Below are 19519 nucleotides of genomic sequence, written 5' to 3' on the forward strand. Positions count from 1 at the left end.
CTTTGGGAAGGATCTTACATGATACTGTGGTTGACCTAACCAGTCAATGTGGAATCACAGCTGCCAGACTGGGTAGTCATGGTACTTTTGACTGATTTTACCAGGAATGACATGGCAGAAACTGGCAGAAATAATCTGACACAGCACCAAAAAAGCCAACCACACACCCTGAAGCTGCAAAATAGTTGGTAGCCTGCTGTTACACATTGGTATAAACTACAATTGGCATATCTGTGTCAGCTACATTCCTAGGAATGAACAAATATGAGGTTTTAGATTAACTTAATTAAGACAGTTACTTCTACCTACCACAATAGGTACTATTTCTACTTAATTAATTATTGAAAGTAAATGATTAAATTACACTTGATACACTTTGTCCATTACAATCTCTTTTTTATGTATTGAATGAAAAGTTGCAAGTTAAACATATTCATTACTTGTCCCTGAGTGATAGTGGATTACTTTTAAATAGTTCTAAATGTGATATCGTTCACTAGAGCTTCACATACTCTGGCCAGTTGGAACCCTCTTTGAATACCTTTTAATGTGAACATTTTAGGTTAGGCTTTACTGTGATTGTTTTTGACATCAAATGAACCAACAGGTTTACTGTTACCAGTCACTGTTTTTTTATCTCCATTATGTGTTTCAAAGATTTAAACCTCCATCATCAGGTGGATTTACGTTTGTTAGTATGACTTGTGTGTGTGTATTGTGTTACAATTTTTTGGAGGAATTTATGGCACTGTCTAGCAGAGAAACAAAATGCTATTTCAGAACATGGTTTTGGGTTTATTGACAAAAAACTAAATGTATATCTAATGGTAAAAATAAAACAAGTAAAATAGAGTACCGCCAGTGGCCATAGGTTCCTTTCACTGCCAGAACTCATCACAAGTATACTGTCATATTTTGAAACAAATATGGCATCTGGAAACTATTAGGTGAAAAGATCATATAGCAGAAGAGAAACATAATCACAAACTACAAAGAATATACATCATAATGATATTATTACAGAATGGGTTTTAAAAGATTCCGGAGATGTTTGTTTTGAGGTGTTGAATACATTCATTGGAATACATGTTTCAGGTGGTATACATTTCCAGTTTTCTCAATTTTATATAGCTTGAACTTCATACTCATTTGTATAATCAGGTGACACATTGAAAATTTTAAGTATAATAGTTATGTTGGGTATGATGGTAAAATAATACATAAATAACAATTATGGTTCGGAAAGTTGCTACTCACCATATAGTGGAGATGCTGAGTCGCAGATAGGCCCAACAAAAACACTATCCCAAATAGAGCTTTCAGTTATTAAGGCCTTCATCAACAATAGACACACACACACACACAGATATTTTATATATATATATATATATATATATATATATATATATATATATATATATATATATAAAAACAAAGATGAGGTGACTTACCGAACAAAAGCGCTGGCAGGTCGATAGACACACAAACAAACACAAACATACACACAAAATTCAAGCTTTCGCAACAAACTGTTGCCTCATCAGGAAAGAGGGAAGGAGAGGGGAAGACGAAAGGAAGTGGGTTTTAAGGGAGAGGGTAAGGAGTCATTCCAATCCCGGGAGCGGAAAGACTTACCTTAGGGGGAAAAAAGGACAGGTATACACTCGCACACACGCACATATCCATCCACACATACAGACATCCACACATACAGACACAAGCAGACATATTTAAATATGTCTGCTTGTGTCTGTATGTGTGGATGGATATGTGCGTGTGTGCGAGTGTATACCTGTCCTTTTTTCCCCCTAAGGTAAGTCTTTCCGCTCCCGGGATTGGAATGACTCCTTACCCTCTCCCTTAAAACCCACTTCCTTTCGTCTTCCCCTCTCCTTCCCTCTTTCCTGATGAGGCAACAGTTTGTTGCGAAAGCTTGAATTTTGTGTGTATGTTTGTGTTTGTTTGTGTGTCTATCGACCTGCCAGCGCTTTTGTTCGGTAAGTCACCTCATCTTTGTTTTTATATATAATTTTTCCCACGTGGAATGTTTCCTTCCATTATATATATATATATATATATATATATATATATATATATATATATATATATATATATATATGGTTATAATAGAGGGAAACATTCCACGTAGGAAATATATATCTGAAAACAAAGATGATTTGACTTACCAAATGAAAGTGCTGGCAGGTCGACAGACACACAAACATACACACAAAATTCAAGCTTTCGCAACCAACGGTTGCTTCATCAGGAAAGAGGGAAGGAGCTTCCCTCTTTCCTGATGAAGCAACCGTTGGTTGGAATTCCTGTGCGATGGTGTGGGTAGATGTCTGCATATTACACATTATGACCCTCTTCAACAGTCAGCAGTCTCTGTCAGTCAACAGACGAGGTCAGCCTGTATGCTTGAATTTTGTGTGTATGTTTGTGGTTGTTTGTGTGTCTGTCGACCAGCCAGCACTTTCATTTGGTAAGTCAAATCATCTTTGTTTTTATATATAAGAAAACAAAGATGATGTGACTTACCAAACGAAAGCGCTGGCAGGTCGATAGACACACAAAATTCAAGCTTTCGCAACCAACAGTTTCTTCGTCAGGAAAGACGAAGCAACCATTGGTTGCGAAAGCTTGAATTTTGTGTGTATGTTTGTGTTTGTTTGTGTGTCTATCGACCTGCCAGCGCTTTCGTTTGTTAAGTCACATCATCTTTGTTTTTAGATATATTTTTCCCACGTGGAATGTTTGAAGGCCTTAATGGCTGAAAGCTTTATTTGTGACAGTCTTTTTATTGTGTCTATCTGTGACTCAGCATCTCCACTATATGGTGAATAGTAACTTTCCTTTTCATGATAATATTGTTACATTCCATTCTGGATCTTTTGTTGTTTAATTTTGGTTGGGATTCACAGATAGGAATGAAAGACTGGAGGCAGAGGAAGAGGAAGAGAAAGAGAGGGTGGAAGAAGTGATGGGATGAGAGCAAATTTTCCAAAGCAGAGGGTTCTTAAGATTATACCAGTTACACATAATAATTGCCATAAGGTTGGGGTTATACTTTGGTTAATGCTTCAATATGCAGGTAGATGTACAGTTTGTGTCATTAGTTGACATACATATAGTTTGAATCTGACAAGGAGTACAAGTTGTGGCGTGATGGTGTATTTGTAAATGAGGTCAATGCCTTGTACATTTAGGAATGTCATGGTAACATAACTAAATATTAAGGCACATATATCCATGCATGTGTGCATGCACGCACACTTGTATGTTTCAAGGCTGTCTAGTTTTTTCCTTTAGGATGGATGTGTAGGATGCTAATTTTTTTGTGTTGTTAACATAGCATTCTGTTTCATGTAGGTTAGTGGGTATTCTTGATGTGTGGTATTTTTTGTTTTTTAATGCTGCTGTGAGTTCTTTGAATCTAATGCCAAATGATCTACCTGTCACAGCCACAGTCCAAACACTCAGTTTTGTACACACCTGTGTGAAACCCACTTAATCCCACAAAATATAAACTTGACAAAATCCGATTTCCATACCACCGGAAATACACAATGTGATCAAAAGTATCCAGACACCTCACTGAAAATGACTTGCAAGTTTGTAATAGTGGAATCCAATATGGTGTTGGCTGACCCTTAGCCTTGATGACAGCTTCCATTCTGGTAGGCATACATTCAATCAGGTTTCTTGGGGAACGGAAGCTCATTCTTCACAGAGTGCTGCACTGAGGAGAGGTATCGATGTTGGTTGGTGAGGCCCGACATGAAGTCAGCATTCCAAAACATCCCAAAGGTGTTCTATGGAATTCAGGTCAGGACTCTGTGTAGGCCAGTCCATTACAGGGATATTACTGTCATGTAACCAGTCTGCCACAGTCCATGCATTATGAACAGGTGCTCGTTCATGTTGAAAGATGCAGTCACCATTCTCGAATTGCTCTTCAACAATGGGAAGAAAGAAGGAGCTTAAAACATCAATGTAGGCCAGCTCTGTGATAGCGCCATGCAAAACAACAAGGGATCTGAGTCCCCTCAATGAAAAATATAACCACCGTAACACCACCACCTCTGAATTTTACTGTTAGCACCACGTACACTGGCAATGGCGTTCACTGGGTATTCACCATATCCACACCCTGCCATCGGATCACCACATTGTGTACCATGATTTGTCACTCCACACAACGTTTTTTCACTGTTAAATAGTAAAATGTTTATGTTCCTTACACCAAGTGAGGCATTGTCTGGCATTTACCAGCATGATGTGTAGCTTCTGAGCAAGTGCTCGACCATGAAATTGAAGTTTTCTCACCTCCCGCCTAACTGTCATAGTACTTTCAGTGGATCCTGATGCAGTTTGGAATTCCTGTGCGATGGTGTGGGTAGATGTCTGCATATTACACATTATGACCCTCTTCAACAGTCAGCAGTCTCTGTCAGTCAACAGACGAGGTCAGCCTGTATGCTTCACTATCACATCAGAAACAGCTGACCTAGGGATGTTTAGGAGTGTGGAAATCTCGTGTACAGACGTATGACTTGAGTGGCACCCGATTATCTGAACCACATTTGAAGCTCATGAGTTCTGTGGAGCACCTCATTCTTCTCTCTCACAATATCTAGATTAGATTAGTTTTCGTTCCATGGATCCATGCTGAGGAGATCCTTGTGGATGGAGAACATGTTTTTTTAAAGTCCTTGTGCAGATCATTTTTGTTCCTGGTATTGTATGTATGAACTGAGCTATTCGTTGGAAAAAGAGATATATTATTTAGGACAAACTTCATTAATGAGTAAATATACTGAGAGGCAGTAGTTACTATACCCAGTTCTTTGAAGAGGTTTCTACAGGACGTCCGTGAATTTACTCCACAAATAATACGTATTACACGCTTTTGGACTCTGAAAACATTTGTTTGACTTGAAGAGTTATCCCAAAATATTATACCATATGACATTATGGACTGAAAGTAGGCAAAGTATGCAAGCTTTTTCATTTTTATGTTACCTATGTCTGCAAACACTCGAATTGCAAATACAGATTTGTTAAAGCATTTCTGCAGTTCTGTGGTGTGCTCCTCCCAGCTGAATTTATTATCAAGTTGTAATCCCAGGAATTTAAGACTGTCAACTTCTTCTATCTGGTCTTCTTCATACTTAATGCATATGCTGGGTGGGAACCTCTTACATGTTCTGAATTGCATATAGTGAGTCTTTTCAAAGTTTAATGTCAGTGAGTTGGCTTTAAACCATTTATTAATATCTATGAAAATATCATTAGCAGATCTTTCTAGAACTACACTCGACATACTATTTATTGCAATACTTGTGTCATCTGCAAACAAAACGAACTCTGCTTCTGGCAGTGTAACTGATGAGAGATCATTAATGTACACAAGAAAAAGCAATGCCCTAAGATTGATCCTTGTGGGACACCTCATGTAATTTCTTCCCATTCTGATGATGACTGATGACTTAATTCACTAGTCCCTTGCACTGACACCCTTTGTTTCCTGTTAGAGAGGTATGACTTGAACCATTTTGCAGCACTGCCCGTGACACCATAGAATTATAATTTATTTAAAAGTATGTTGTGGTTCACACAATCGAATGCCTTTGACAATCACAGAAAATACCTGCTGCTAATATTAAGTACATTTTCACTGTAGGTGTAAATAGTCTTCTCGATATCAGAACCCTTCAGAAATCCAAACTGTGTTCTTGATAATATGTTATTTGTGGTCAGATGGTTGAGAAGCTGCCTGTACATTACTTTTCCTAAAATTTTTGAGAATGCCGGCAAAAGTGAAATCGGTCTGTAGTTCGATGGTATCTCTTTATCCTCTTTCTTGAATAGAGGCTTAACATCTGCATATTTTAGCCAGTCAGGAAATGACCCAGTTATAATTGACTGGTTACACAAGTAAATTAGAATTATACTAAACTCACAAGAACATGCCTTAATTAGCTTTGTTGATATTTCATCGTAACCTCTAGAACGCATTGTTTTTAAAGATGTTATTATGGAAGTTATTTCTTTTGGTGAAGTGAGTGACATATTCATGTACCTGAAGCTATTTGTAAAGGCTAGTTTAAGATATTCAAGGGCATTATTTACTGATCCTGACAGTCCCGTTCTATCAGTAATGGTTATAAAGTACTTGTTAAATAGATTTGCCACACTATGCCCATCGGTTACTAATGTGTCATCTACCCTTAGTGCTATTTTCTGCTATTCCTTTCTGGTTCTACCAGTCTCCTCTTTCACTATATCCCATATTGTTTTTATTTTGTTCCCTGACATTGTTATCTTCTTCTCGTAGTGCATTTTTTTAGATGTCTGAATTACTTTTTTTTAAATATTTTACAGCATTCCTTGTATTTAGCTAAATCATCAGCATTGGAGCTATTCTTGGTTGACAGATACATTTTCCTTTTTGTCTTATAGGAAATCTTTATTCCTTGTGTAATCCATGGTTTTATTATAGACTTCTGTTTAATTTGAGTAACTTTGAGAGGAAAACAGTTTTCAAACATGGTACTGACATTGTTCATGAATGTGTTATATTTTTCATTCATGTCATGTCCAGTTCATATCTTTGAGCAGTTTTCTAAAACACTCAATTTTTGGTTGATTGACTACTCTCCTGTACTCAGATTTAGCAGTCTTGATAATCTGCTTAGAATTTACATCTGAAACAAGGAGCTGCATGTCATGATCTGATAGTCCAAATGATTACTGAAGTCGCTGATATGGAGTATCTGGCAGTAGGTGGTAGCAGAGTGCACTTAATTTGAAAAATGTATGTTTCTGGGTGTGTCCAGATACTTTTGATCACATAGTGTACATATTCCAATGCACATATGTAACACCTCAAAACAACCATCTTTGAAATCCTTTAAAACACATTCTGTAATAATGTTGTTATAATGTACACACATCAAAAAAATTTTGCATCACCTCAGTTCCGAGAGTTCTGAAACCTGTACAGAAAATTGGAATAGAGATCTACATAAACATCATTTCCGCCCTTTTCATTGCTCATGAAAATCACACATTGCATGTTGTACCACCATACAGCTAGACCTTCAGAGGTCCAGATTGCTGTACACACCAGTACCTCTAATACCCAGTATCACATCCACTTGCATTGATGCCTGTATTTTTCATGGCATATTATCCACAAGTTCATCAAGGCACTGTTGGTGCACATTGTCGCACTCCTCAACAGCGATTCAGTGAAGATCCCTCAGAGTGGTTAGTGGGTCACATCATCCATAAACATCCCTTTTCAATCTACCAGAGGGTACATGTCTGGAGAACATGCTGGTAGCTCTAGTCGAGCAATGTCACTATTCTGGAGGAAGTCATTCACAAGATGTGCATGATGGGGGTGCAAATTGTCGTACATGATGATGAATGCCTTGCCAATATGCTGCCGATATGGCAGATGGGCTAGGAATGTGATGTATGGGTGTCAGAGTCAGTGGGGAGTAACGCACACTGAAGGTGACATATGGAGGTGAATTTGGAGGGAGAGACAAGATAGAGGAAGGGAAAAATTTTGAATGGAGGGTGTGGGGACAGTGAGTTACTAGAGATTGAGGCCAGAATTATTACAGGAGTGGAGGATGTGTTGTAAGGATTTTCTCTGAACTACACAGATGAGTGTGTATATTCTGTGTGTCCGTTGCTCAAGTTTGAAAAGGATAACTCTGAAAGATAGTAAGTGTTCTTTATTTCTGTGTGTGCCTATTGACAACTCAATGCTTCTTCTTTTTCATGAGTGGCCTCCTTTAATTCAATAATATTTATTATGTGTAAGTAACAGCTCTGAAAAGCATAGAGTCACATTTCAATTTGTACTGTGCATTTTAGTTGCTGTACTTGAATGATATATTTTCCTGAATACTTCATTTTGAGACTTTATTCCCTGATGTATATTTTTTTCTCTGTTAAGGAACAAATTATGGTACATTACCTTTGATGTACCAGTGCCACCTTGCTGGCAAATTGATTTATGAGATGGTATACTTAAAACAACATACATGGTATGGAAAAATTTAAGTTGGCATTATATTGCCTACTTTTTCCCATTCACCTTCATTCACTTATATGAGTTTATTGTTCCTTGTATATTATATTTACCTTTTGGATGTTAAATGGAACACTTAAATTCTGGCATATGGAATATTCTACTATTTTCCATATTCATGTTAATGTTGCTACAAAGGAAAAACTTTATTTCTGCACCCATGTGCTGTGCTTTCCTACAATGCCTATTGCTGATGAAACCATTTCTACGTACTCATTATTATGCCCCTGTCATGTCTATGCTCAGACATGTGAGTAACAAGAGGAGAATATTCCAACTATTATGATATCTGTAGTGGGAAAACTTTCTCCCTTTCATCAGTTTAGTCATACAGACTAAACTAAACATTTTGCTATGCATAACCAATTCTTAGATGTATGAAAGAGATCAGTTTAGTTCCAATTCATTTGCTTGAAGCTGAATGTGTTACTTCATTACTGTACTATGAAATTTTTGTAATGCCTTTCTGTATCACTTTTAGAAAGAAATAACTTGACATGCACTTATAATCACAAAAGTTGAATTTTTCAAATTCCACACACATTTTATCACAATTTATCCTATTTTGTTGTAATTTACATATATTTCAACAGCAGTGGATTTTCTTGCATATAGAATGAATAAGGTTTTTTAAATGTGCAATTATGGACTTATCACAAAATTGACAATAAAGAATGCAGAAGGCTAAAATATAGTAACTCATGTTAGCACTCATAATAACTGACATACGTTTTAATACATGCAAATAAGTATGGAATATTATCCAGAAAATCATAAAAATTTATATTTAAACAGACACTAAAAGACATATTCATGTTACTTTGTATGTGAGCTGGAGTAATATCTTAATAAACAAAAAATAAATGTTATATATTTCACAACAAAACAGAAGGTTCATGTTTACTCTAGTAATTACTGGTCATTCCAGTAAAACAATAAAGCTGTATCTCAGCATGCTCATTTATGCTAAAAAAGTTTCACCCACTCAATAAAATGATTTTCCAGCAGATATTTCCAAGAGAGAGGTTTTTCATATTTGTTGGAAGAACACTGGACACCGAATAATTTTCTCAGTTGTACACAAGGGTGGCCTTTGTTTAGTTGCTCTGAAAGTCATGTCCTGACATAGAATAGTGGTCATGATATGCACCATTGGGTTTGAAGAGAGAGCAGTTTTTACTAATAAAACATAAGAAGGAGAAGAAGTACTCTGATGTCACTGATATATCTATAGTTTCCAGTACAGATTTCTGCAAATGTGTATCAAATGGACACCACCCCTGATGCAGATTGAACTCTCTGAGCAATGGCATTTTGGCAGTGGTGAGTGTGGGGGTGGGGATTGATTACCCAAAAGTGTGATGACATAAGACAACAATGCATAGCTGTATCCAAAGTATGGTCCTGTGACTGAATTCTTATGGAGCACTTATGTGCAAGACAAATGTTGTTTAAATATTGTCCCAGTAAATTGTAAGATTCTATAAATTTGATAGTATAGGGATCCATAGGTGGTGTTTGTGTTCATTAACACATTGATTCTCATGTGAATGGACTGGTCTGGAGGCAGTACAACATAATAGCTCTGACATGTGGCTTTGCAAATCCAAAAGGTTTTCCATGGGTCTTGAGAGGGAGCAGTAACATATTTATTGAGATATATTTTGCCTGAAGCATTCCACTGAAGAGTAATCACACTAATGCATTGTTGTTACCCTTCTTTTCATTAGATGTTTTTGCTTAACTTTTGTCAGGTGATATAACGTATTAGATGTTCAGTCTGTCAAACCTGCATCCTGAGGAGATATAATTCTACACACTATATTGTTCAGAGAGATCATTCTCCATGTCTACGATGTTCATAGACATGGAGAATGATCTTTCTGAACAAGGCACTCTACTGATGTGTCATGATGGCAGTGAATTCGTGTAAACTGAAGTCAGAAAATACATTGGTTTTCAAGAGTCAGAAGAAAATCAGCTAGTGTGACAGAGATAAGATGATTTGATTCAATTATGCCATTATGATCTTTCTGAGCTGGATATGCCTATTTTTTATTTTTATTTTTGTGCAGGAGATCTTTTTCTGTTTACTTCATGCTTGATGAAACATGATTACAGAGGAAAACACACTATTTACCACTGATTCACTATTTACTTATTGCTTTTGCAGCCTAGAAGTCTTAAATCAGTGACAAAGAGTGTGGCACATATAACAACAATAAAACAGATATGTCAATGTGCACCAGACATTAAGAACACAAATGAAATTGAAAGTTGCAGAAAACAAACTCCGTCTTTGGACGGCACTGTCTGAAAACAAGACATAATTGTGTAATAGATGTACAGATACTGCACTCTGGATAAAATGGAGAGAAACAGTCTGTACTTTAAATAATGGAAATCAAAATCCACCTGAGAAACATACTGAATGAGCAAGCAGACTTCCATTATGTTCTACTCCGTGATACTGACAAACCTGACTCCCAAATCCATATTAGTTAACTTGCACACCTTTGTAAATGGATTTGGCAATACTTTATTTTATTGTTCTATGATTGTGGATGTATTATTATGTATATTTAGTATTGGCAGCTAATTTCTTTGATGGTTGTAAATTCTTTGCTTTGTTCATGTGTATAGCAAGCAGTATGCATAGCGACATCTTCACCAGTAACATTAAATAATGCGCAAAGAACCTATAATGAGGTCACAATAATAATAAATAATTAGTAAACCAGCAGTAAATGTGTAATATTTGCCTAAAGAAGATCTTTCCAAACTATTATATTCATAATTTTACAGAACTAATTTGTTTGAAGCTTTGTACTTAAGAGCCATAACATGACTGAGAAATATATTTTCCAGAAATATTTAAAACATTTTCTTGCTTGTGAACCAGAAATACTACATGTAAGGAAAGAGAAATTCATAATTAGTCAATATTGTCAATGATGTAACACTTACCAGTCTGCTTTATTACCATTTCATAGGCAGTAGAGTAAATAAATAATACAGATAAACATTTATTACTATAGAAAGTGAGTCAAATATTATAAAATTGGTGACAAGTGTTTGAAATGTGAAAAATAATGAAAGGCAACAAAATTATACTATGGCACAAGGCTTTTGCTCCTTGATAATTTATATCTGAAGTTGATAATATATCACTAATTATTCTTTAATTTGCAGTCTATTCTTTTCATCAACATAGTTTTGAGAAATGGCATGCAAATTACTTTTCATATAGTCCATGTACCATCTGCTATAGAATTACGGCTAATCTCAATCATTTCTGTTAGTTTGTTCTGTTTTTTGTCAACATGGTTCAGTTTGTTTGTGAACTGTGTCATGCCATTATTGCTCTTTGTATAATACACACATCAAAAAATGTTTTGTTTCACCCTGGTTCCCAGAACTCCTGAAGAAAGACATTGACTGTGGATATTATATCACAGAGACAGTTCTTTTGACTGTGTAGAGATGTCACTAAACCCACCCAAAGATGTAAACAACCATACATCAGCAGTGGCTATTAGACAGAGGAGGTCCAACAGCCAATCAGTTCCAGTCATTCCACAAGGGAGGAAGTACACAGCTCATGTTGTCTGTAGTTCAATCATGCCTAGATGGTCAATACCACAGTTCTACTGCATTCGCATTGTTACTTTGTGCCAGGAAGGGCTCTCAACAAGGCAAGTGTCCAGGCGTCTCGGAGTGAATCAAAGCGATGTTGTTCGGACATGGAGGAGATACAGAGAGACAGAAACTGTCGAAGACATGCCTCGCTCAGGCCATCCATTGGCTACTACTGCAGTGGATGACAGCTACCTACGGCTTATGGCTCAGAGAAACCCTGAACAGCAATGCCACCATGTTGAATAATGCTTTTTGTGCAGCTGCAGGACATTGTGTTATGACTCAAACTGTGCACAATAGGCTGCATGATGTGCAACTTCACTCCCGACATCCATGGCAAGGTCCATTTTTGCATCTACAACACCATGCAGCGGGATATAGATGGGCCCAACAACATGCCGAATGGACCGCTCAGGATTGGCATCATGTTCTCTGCACTGATGAATCTCGCATATGTCTTCAACCAGACAATTCTCAGAGATGTGTTTGGAGGCAACCTGGTCAGGCTGAACGCCTTAGACACACTGCCCAGCGAGTGCAGCAAGGTGGAGATTGCCTGTTGTTTTGGGGTGGCATTATGTGGGCCCAACATGAACCCTATCAAAAATGCCTGTGATAGATTGAAATGGGCTGTTCATTAACGATATGACCCACCAACCACTATCAGAGATCTACACCAAATCACCATTGAGGAGTGGGACAATCTGGACCAACAGTGCCTTCATGAACTTGTAGATAGTATGCCATGACGAATACAGGCATGCATCAATGCAAGAGGACGTGCTACTGGGTATTAGAGGTACCTGTGTGTACAGCAATCTGGAGCACCACCTCTGAAGGTCTCGCTGTATGGTGGTGCAACATGCAATGTGTGATTTTCACGACCAATAAAAAGAGACGAAATGATGTTTATGTTGATCTCTATTCCAATTTTCTGTACAGTTGCAGAACTCTCAGAACTGAGGTGATGAAAAACTTTTTTTGATGTGTGTATTTAAGATGCAGAAAATTTGTGACCGGCATTGGTGAGCCGAAACATTAAAACCATTGCCCCCCTGTAAAACTGAATGCTGCCTAGTGATGCTGTGGGCACTTGATGCAGAAAAGAAAGTATCTATGCAGAGTAGATACAAGCAGAGAATTATTATAGCAACAATACAGGCTGCATATGAAGAAATCCACTGACATAAATGACTCTGACAAAAGGCAGACTCTTATGATCTGGTGCCTGGGAATGAGCATCTCAGAAAAGGCAAAGATGGTCAGTTATTTTTCTGCTACTGTCATAAGAATTTAAGATGGTTGAAGGACAGTTAAACTATGAATTGGTGACAAGATGTTGCACTTACACACCTCATCACTGAATGTGGAGGTCAGATGCTTGCCTGTTCTATAAACCAGGATAGGTGGCAATCTGTGAAGATCTAATGACAGAGTACAATGATGGTACAGAGACATGTGTTTCAGAGCACACCAGTCAGCTCACATTATTAAACATGGGACTCTGAAGCAGGAGATCCCTACATGTTCCCATGCAGAGCTGATGACATCTCAAATAGGATTGCAATTGGAACTGGTTCACTGAGACTGCACTGTGGATAAATATAAACGTGTCACCTAGTTGGATGAATCATATTTCCTGTTACACCACATCAGTTTTCACCTCCAAATACATCACCATCCAGGCCAATGACTACTCTAAACATTTATTGTGCAGGACAGTGTGAGCAGTATTATGCTTTAGGGAACATTCACCTTAGCTTCCATGGAATCTGTGGTGCTAATCAAAGGCACCATGTCAGCTGTGGACTATGTAAACATTTTTGCAGATCAGCTGTATCCGTTTTTGGATGTTGTCTTTCCTGATGGCAATGGAATATTCCAGCAAGGTACTGTCTGTAGCATAAGACCAGAATTGTACTGCCAAGGTTCGAAGAGTATGACAGTTAACTCACATTGATTTCTTGGTCATCAGTGTAGATTAGTCAAAAAAGAGATCAGATATGCATGCTTTCAGGATGCTTGAATGGAATGTTCCACACAAGAATGTCAAAATATCTCTGTATTGCAACTGTGAGAAAGGAGGGTTGCCATTATTGTTTTCAGATGAGAATATGGCCTTCTACATTGATATTACTGGACTAAGGAAGTATATTGAACATAATCTCAATCAAGAAGAGTGGCAGCTGCCCATCAGCTCATTGAATTGTAGCTTCAAAGCCATTCTTCTAAATATAGGAAACAGATTTCAAAGTCTGACAATTTTCCATGCAACGCAAATGAAAGAAACTTTTATGAGCAAGCTATGTTTGTTATATTTTGTACATTATAGCACACACTATTGGCATATATAGAGAGATATTACAGTTACAGTTTTTAGGAAGACTTTAGTTGCCTGATATGCGAGTGGGACAGTAGGGTTAGAGCTGATAGATAGTCTGTCAGAGTATCACATAAACATGAACACTATTAACTTGATATGGAGAATGATGCAAAAATTATCCTCTCATAGATCACAGGGAAGTATTTTTACCTCTAATACATATCAAACTTGGATTGGTAAAAACTTATGTGAAAACTGTGAATAATGAAGGAAGAGCATTTCAATATACACAGAACAAATTTGCAGAAGTTAATAAGGCCAAAATAAAAGAAGGAATCTCTAGTAAACCAAACAAGGGATCTCTTGAAGGACAGAAATTTTGATGAATCACTACAAGGGAAAAAAAGACAGTGTGGGCCACATTTGAAGTATTTCTCATAAATTTTCTTGACAAGAATAGAGCTTCTACCTGAAAGAAGGTATCTAACGTCTTGACTGGTGCATGCAGAAACACAGTTTCCAACAAGTCCTCAAAAATGAGTCTTCTATGCAAAACTTGGATTTCTTTCCAAAACACATAGTGTATCTCAGCGAAAAGTATGGTAAGAAATTTTAAAAAGGTATGTCTAACATGGAATTTTGCTGCCAAGGCAAATGGACTCTTGTAATGCTTACAGATTATTGTTAGCATCTTAAAAGGGACAGTACAGCAAAACATATCAATGAAAATCATGATCAAAAAGATTGTTATAAATGAATGATTATGCAGTTTAATGTTGTGTATAGGGCACAGTGTGAAAAACTTATATTAGCTCATCCTCAAAAACTATGGGTAACACAGTACTTCTAGCGCCTGATTTGAAGTCAGCAAACCAAAATTTATAAAACACACTAAGTTTTATGCAAAAAGCAAATATTAAGTTTAAGTTGCTTTCACTTTTGTCATCTGCTTCTCTTCATTTCTACATCTGTTTGTAAGACCTAGTGCAATGTATATATTCAATTACATTGATACTTACTGTAGATATAGCAGATTCATGCTCTTGAATTATAAATGATAAGTCAGAAATTTTTTCAGCCTGCCTCTTTTCCTTTATCTTCAGTTTTCGTATTACATCATCTCTGGCCTCAATAATTTTTGTTTGCTCACCTTCCTTACGTTCTTTATTGTCTAGCTCTGACTGAAGTTCAAGCTTTTCTTTCTGGAGGTCAGAATTGTGTTCTCTCAGCTGTGATATCATAGCTTCCATTTGCATCATCTGAAAGTAAATTTATGACTTCATCTATATTCCCTTTTTGTTATCCATGTAATTATTTTCAAGACATTAGTCTTTTGTAAGGGATCTTAGTTCTCTTACATTGCCATATGGGTAATGACGACTGAATCATTTAGCAGTGGAAAAATCAAAAGTACCAGCTACTCCAGAAGTCTTTTCCTGATCACAAATATTCATAAGGCACTAAATATGACACATAGGCAAATATTTTTTATCTTGAATTGTTTGTGACATATTCAAGTTTTAGTGTACATACATACTTGCTGTTACTTTGTTTGGTACAGAGCCAGTGATGCAACAGCAGTGAAGTTGGATACCATTTGCAAACAGCATGTACTCAAACAAGAAGAAAGACAAGGTGATCTCTGGTATCATGAGGTACACTCATGGTCTGGCCTCATCTGAGGAAAGAACATGTTTCAAATTGTTATCATCTGCTTCAATCTCACCTAGCACTTCAACAGCAAAGTCATAACAAGCACCGTAATCCATTGGTTGGAGGGACAGCATGATTTGCAGTAGGTACGCAAGAAAAAGAAGTTGTTTATGCAGAACACTATGCACTAATGTCTTCAGAATCTGCAGCTCACTTGAGACTCTACAGACTCCAGGACTTGCTGTTCTAGGGATATCACAGGCATTCCGTGTTTCATTAAACTTCACATAACACATCTTTGTGCTTTCAAAATCTGGTGGCTATCGGTGGCACACCATTTGAAACTTTCTCTGTACTGTTTTTGGTGACTTTGTCTCATGATACCAGAGGACACATTGGGCTTTCTCCTGGTCTGAGTGCACATGGTTTGCAAATCTTGTTGATTCCACTGTTGTTACATCACTGGACGCTGTAACAAACAAAGTAACAGCAAGATCAAACAATGGAAAATCCAGGATGGAATGTAACATTATTATGAAAAGGATGATTGCTACTCACCATATAGCAGAAATTCTGAGTTACAGATAGACACAACAAAAAGAAAGTGAGCTTTCAGCCAACAAGGCCTTCGGCAAAAATAGACAAAACACACACACACACATGCACCTGCAACTCATGCACACATGTGACCATAGTCTCTAGCTGCTGCAGGGAATTCGAAAAGTTATAATTCTTTCATTACAAGCAATAGGGATTAATTGATGTTATTTCATTATTTTTGTTTTTAATGCAAATCCTATGCCATGGGTTCTCCTGAAGACTTTCCTTTCCAAAAGATGGTGTACCCTGAGCTAGCCTCAGTGATGTGCCCCTTGCCGGATTGTCTGGTTTCACTTACGGCAGCAACATCTATATCTAAACTAGCTAGCTAGTGGGTGATGAAAACTTTTCTTCTTTCTGGTCTATTGCCATTTAAGTCCAAAAGAGACCTGACGTTCCATGTCCCTGTAGTCATAGTCTTGTTGTTCTTTCTTGGGTTTTGTCCACAAATTAGGAGTGACATTCTGGGTGTGGATTCCCAGCCAGGTACAAATGTTAGTACCAATGCTTAGCTTACCTTTTATAGGGCCAACTGAAGATAAACTCCTGTTACTAGGCGACTTCAGTGCCAGAGTTTGAAGAGAGAATTGTTTTTGGGGAAATGTCATGGTTGTTGGAAACTGCAGTGCAAATGAGTTGCTACTTCTAGGTCTCTATACTTGAGCTATTTATCACTGACATGCAGTTCCACTTACCTAATCATCATATGGCATCTCACTGACCCTGTCATCACTCAGCAGCATGACAAGAATGATGTCCTGATCAGTAAAGCAGCTCGAAACATAGAAGATTTTTGGACTGATCACAAACTGCTTATTAGCCATCTGAGGATTATCGTCCATCATAAAACACAATCCTACTTCTGAAATCCTTCCAGGAGAAAATTCAATGCCAGCAACTTGCAGGACAAAACTGTTGGCTCTCTCTTACAGGACACACTTTTGGATCAACTTAGCACCGCCGCAGTTAACACAACAGATTCTGAACATGAATGGCCCACTTTAAAAAATAATACCACGAAGACATCAGAGGAGATATCTGGTTTTGATGCAAAGACAAAAAATGACTGGTTTGATGACAAAAAAGAAGTGATTAAGAACCTCATAAGTCAAGCAGAATGCTTACCTATCCCTTGCTGAAGACCTATCCTCTGCGGAAAAGAAAGCATACTTTCAAGACTCAAGTGGAAATGTCAAACTGAAATAAGAACAATCAAGAACAACATGTGGCAACAAAATGCCAAGGAACTTCCAAGTCTGTCAGATGCCAGGGATTTTCGGAATTTTTATGCTGGAATAAATGAAATATATGGGGCCTGTTCATGCCTCATCAGGAATCCTGAAAGCTGCCAACAGAATGACCATCCTAAGTAATAGTCAGGATGTCTTGAATCACTGGAAAAACCATTTTATCTCTCCTTAAACTGTAGTTCTACTGCTTCTGACAACTTTCTTGAACATGCACTACAACATCCAACACAACCTGTGGCAGTTTCACTAACATTTCATGAATTCAGCAAGGCTCTAGATAGTGTGAAAACAAGAAAGGCAACTGGACATCATATCTCTCAATACCATTCAAAGTGGTGGCTTGCCTCTAAAAACCAGACACTTCCCCCTGTTTCTTCTAATGTGTGAAACCTGTAAGGTACCAGCTGACATGAAGAACTCCACAGTTGTCACCATCTTTAAATAAGGTGACCGAACCATATGTGGTAATGTGGCATATCCTTGATCTATGTGGCTGGTAAAATTTTTTTCTAAAATTCTGATGAATCATCTCCAGACTCTTTCCGAGATTGTACTTCCTGAATCTCAGTGAAGATTTTGCCCCTCCAGAGTAACTACTGATGTGACCTATTGTGCACAGCAATTGCAGGTGGGGTGCAGGGAACCACACAAGCTTTTACTATTTGTGTTCTTGGACTAAAAAAAAAGCCTTTGATGCAGTGCCTCAAGAAGCTATGTGACAGGTCTTAAGATGTTTTGGCTGCCCTGAACACCTCATTAAAGTAATTCAAGCTCTCCATGTTGACTTATCTGGGCAAGTACTATACCAGAATGAAACATCTGATAAATTCCCTATTATTAATGGGTTCAAACAAGGATGTGTCCTCACATGAAAATTGTTTGATGTATACCTAGCACCCATGCTTTATGAGACTTTGTCTGTAAACAATGCAAGAGTAGAACTCAAATACAGATTTGACAGAGCACTATTTAATCATTCCAGATTGCACTCTAAAGCTTCACAAGTCTCACTCTGGTAACTGAATTACCGTATGCTGATGACAATGCTACTCTAGCTCATACACCCATTGAGCTGGAATTTCCTGTAAATTGTTTCAGTACTGCATATAAATGGTTTGGCCTTACAATCAACATCCAAAAAGCAAAGTCCTGATCACAGCCAGCTCCTGGAACTGCCTTTTTGGGTCTCAATACCTCTATGTCTAGCACACCTTTGGAACAAGTAGATCAGTTTCTCTGTCTAGGAAATTTATTGTCTGCTAACTGCTTGTTGGAAAAGGAAGTGGAGAACAAGATGCATGTAACACATGTTGCTTTTGGATGACTCTTACATCGGGTCTTCCTGAATCAAGATCAGACACTGTGCACCAAACTGATGACGTATTGAGTAGTTGGTGTTTCTACCCAGCTCTATGCTTGCAAAACCTGCCCACTATATCACTGACCTAGAATGCTTGAACCAACAGAAACTTAGATATATTATGAACATCAAATGGGATGAGTTGTATCAAACACTATGATTGTTGAGGAGGCAAAGATGCATAGTTACCAACTCAGATGGATTGGGCATGTCCAGTGGATGGGAAACAACAGACTGCCTTGACAAATTTTACATAGTGAAGTGAGCACAGTCCCCAAGGTGCTCCTCTATAGCACTGTAAGGTCCAATTCAAGAAGAACTTAAAAATTCTAAACATTGACCCAAGTAATTGGTGTGGCACAGCACAAGATTATACACATTGGCACAAAACTACTTTAGCTGATGTATTACATTTTGAGCAGGGACATTAGAAGCAGGAAAATGAAAAACATCACATATCCAAATTTTACCAGGCACAGCCACTGCCTCCACCCTCTATTATGCATAATGTATGTGGCTGCATGTTTCATGCAAGGATTGGTCTGCTAAGCCATCATAGGCATCTCCATACCTGAACT

At 37.7% G+C, this 19519-nt stretch overlaps 1 protein-coding gene across 1 annotated transcript in view; it reads right to left on the minus strand.

The window, feature by feature from the left end:
- Positions 1-19519, minus strand: part of LOC124574654 — a 70741-nt gene that overhangs the window by 42411 nt on the left and 8811 nt on the right. The window contains exon 3 of the mRNA XM_047131153.1: positions 15098-15337. Coding sequence (XP_046987109.1) covers positions 15098-15337 — 240 coding nt within the window. The remainder of the gene's footprint in view (positions 1-15097; positions 15338-19519) is intronic.

This window comes from Schistocerca americana, chromosome 1 (genome assembly GCF_021461395.2).
Source record: "Schistocerca americana isolate TAMUIC-IGC-003095 chromosome 1, iqSchAmer2.1, whole genome shotgun sequence".
Lineage (NCBI taxonomy): Eukaryota > Metazoa > Arthropoda > Insecta > Orthoptera > Acrididae > Schistocerca > Schistocerca americana.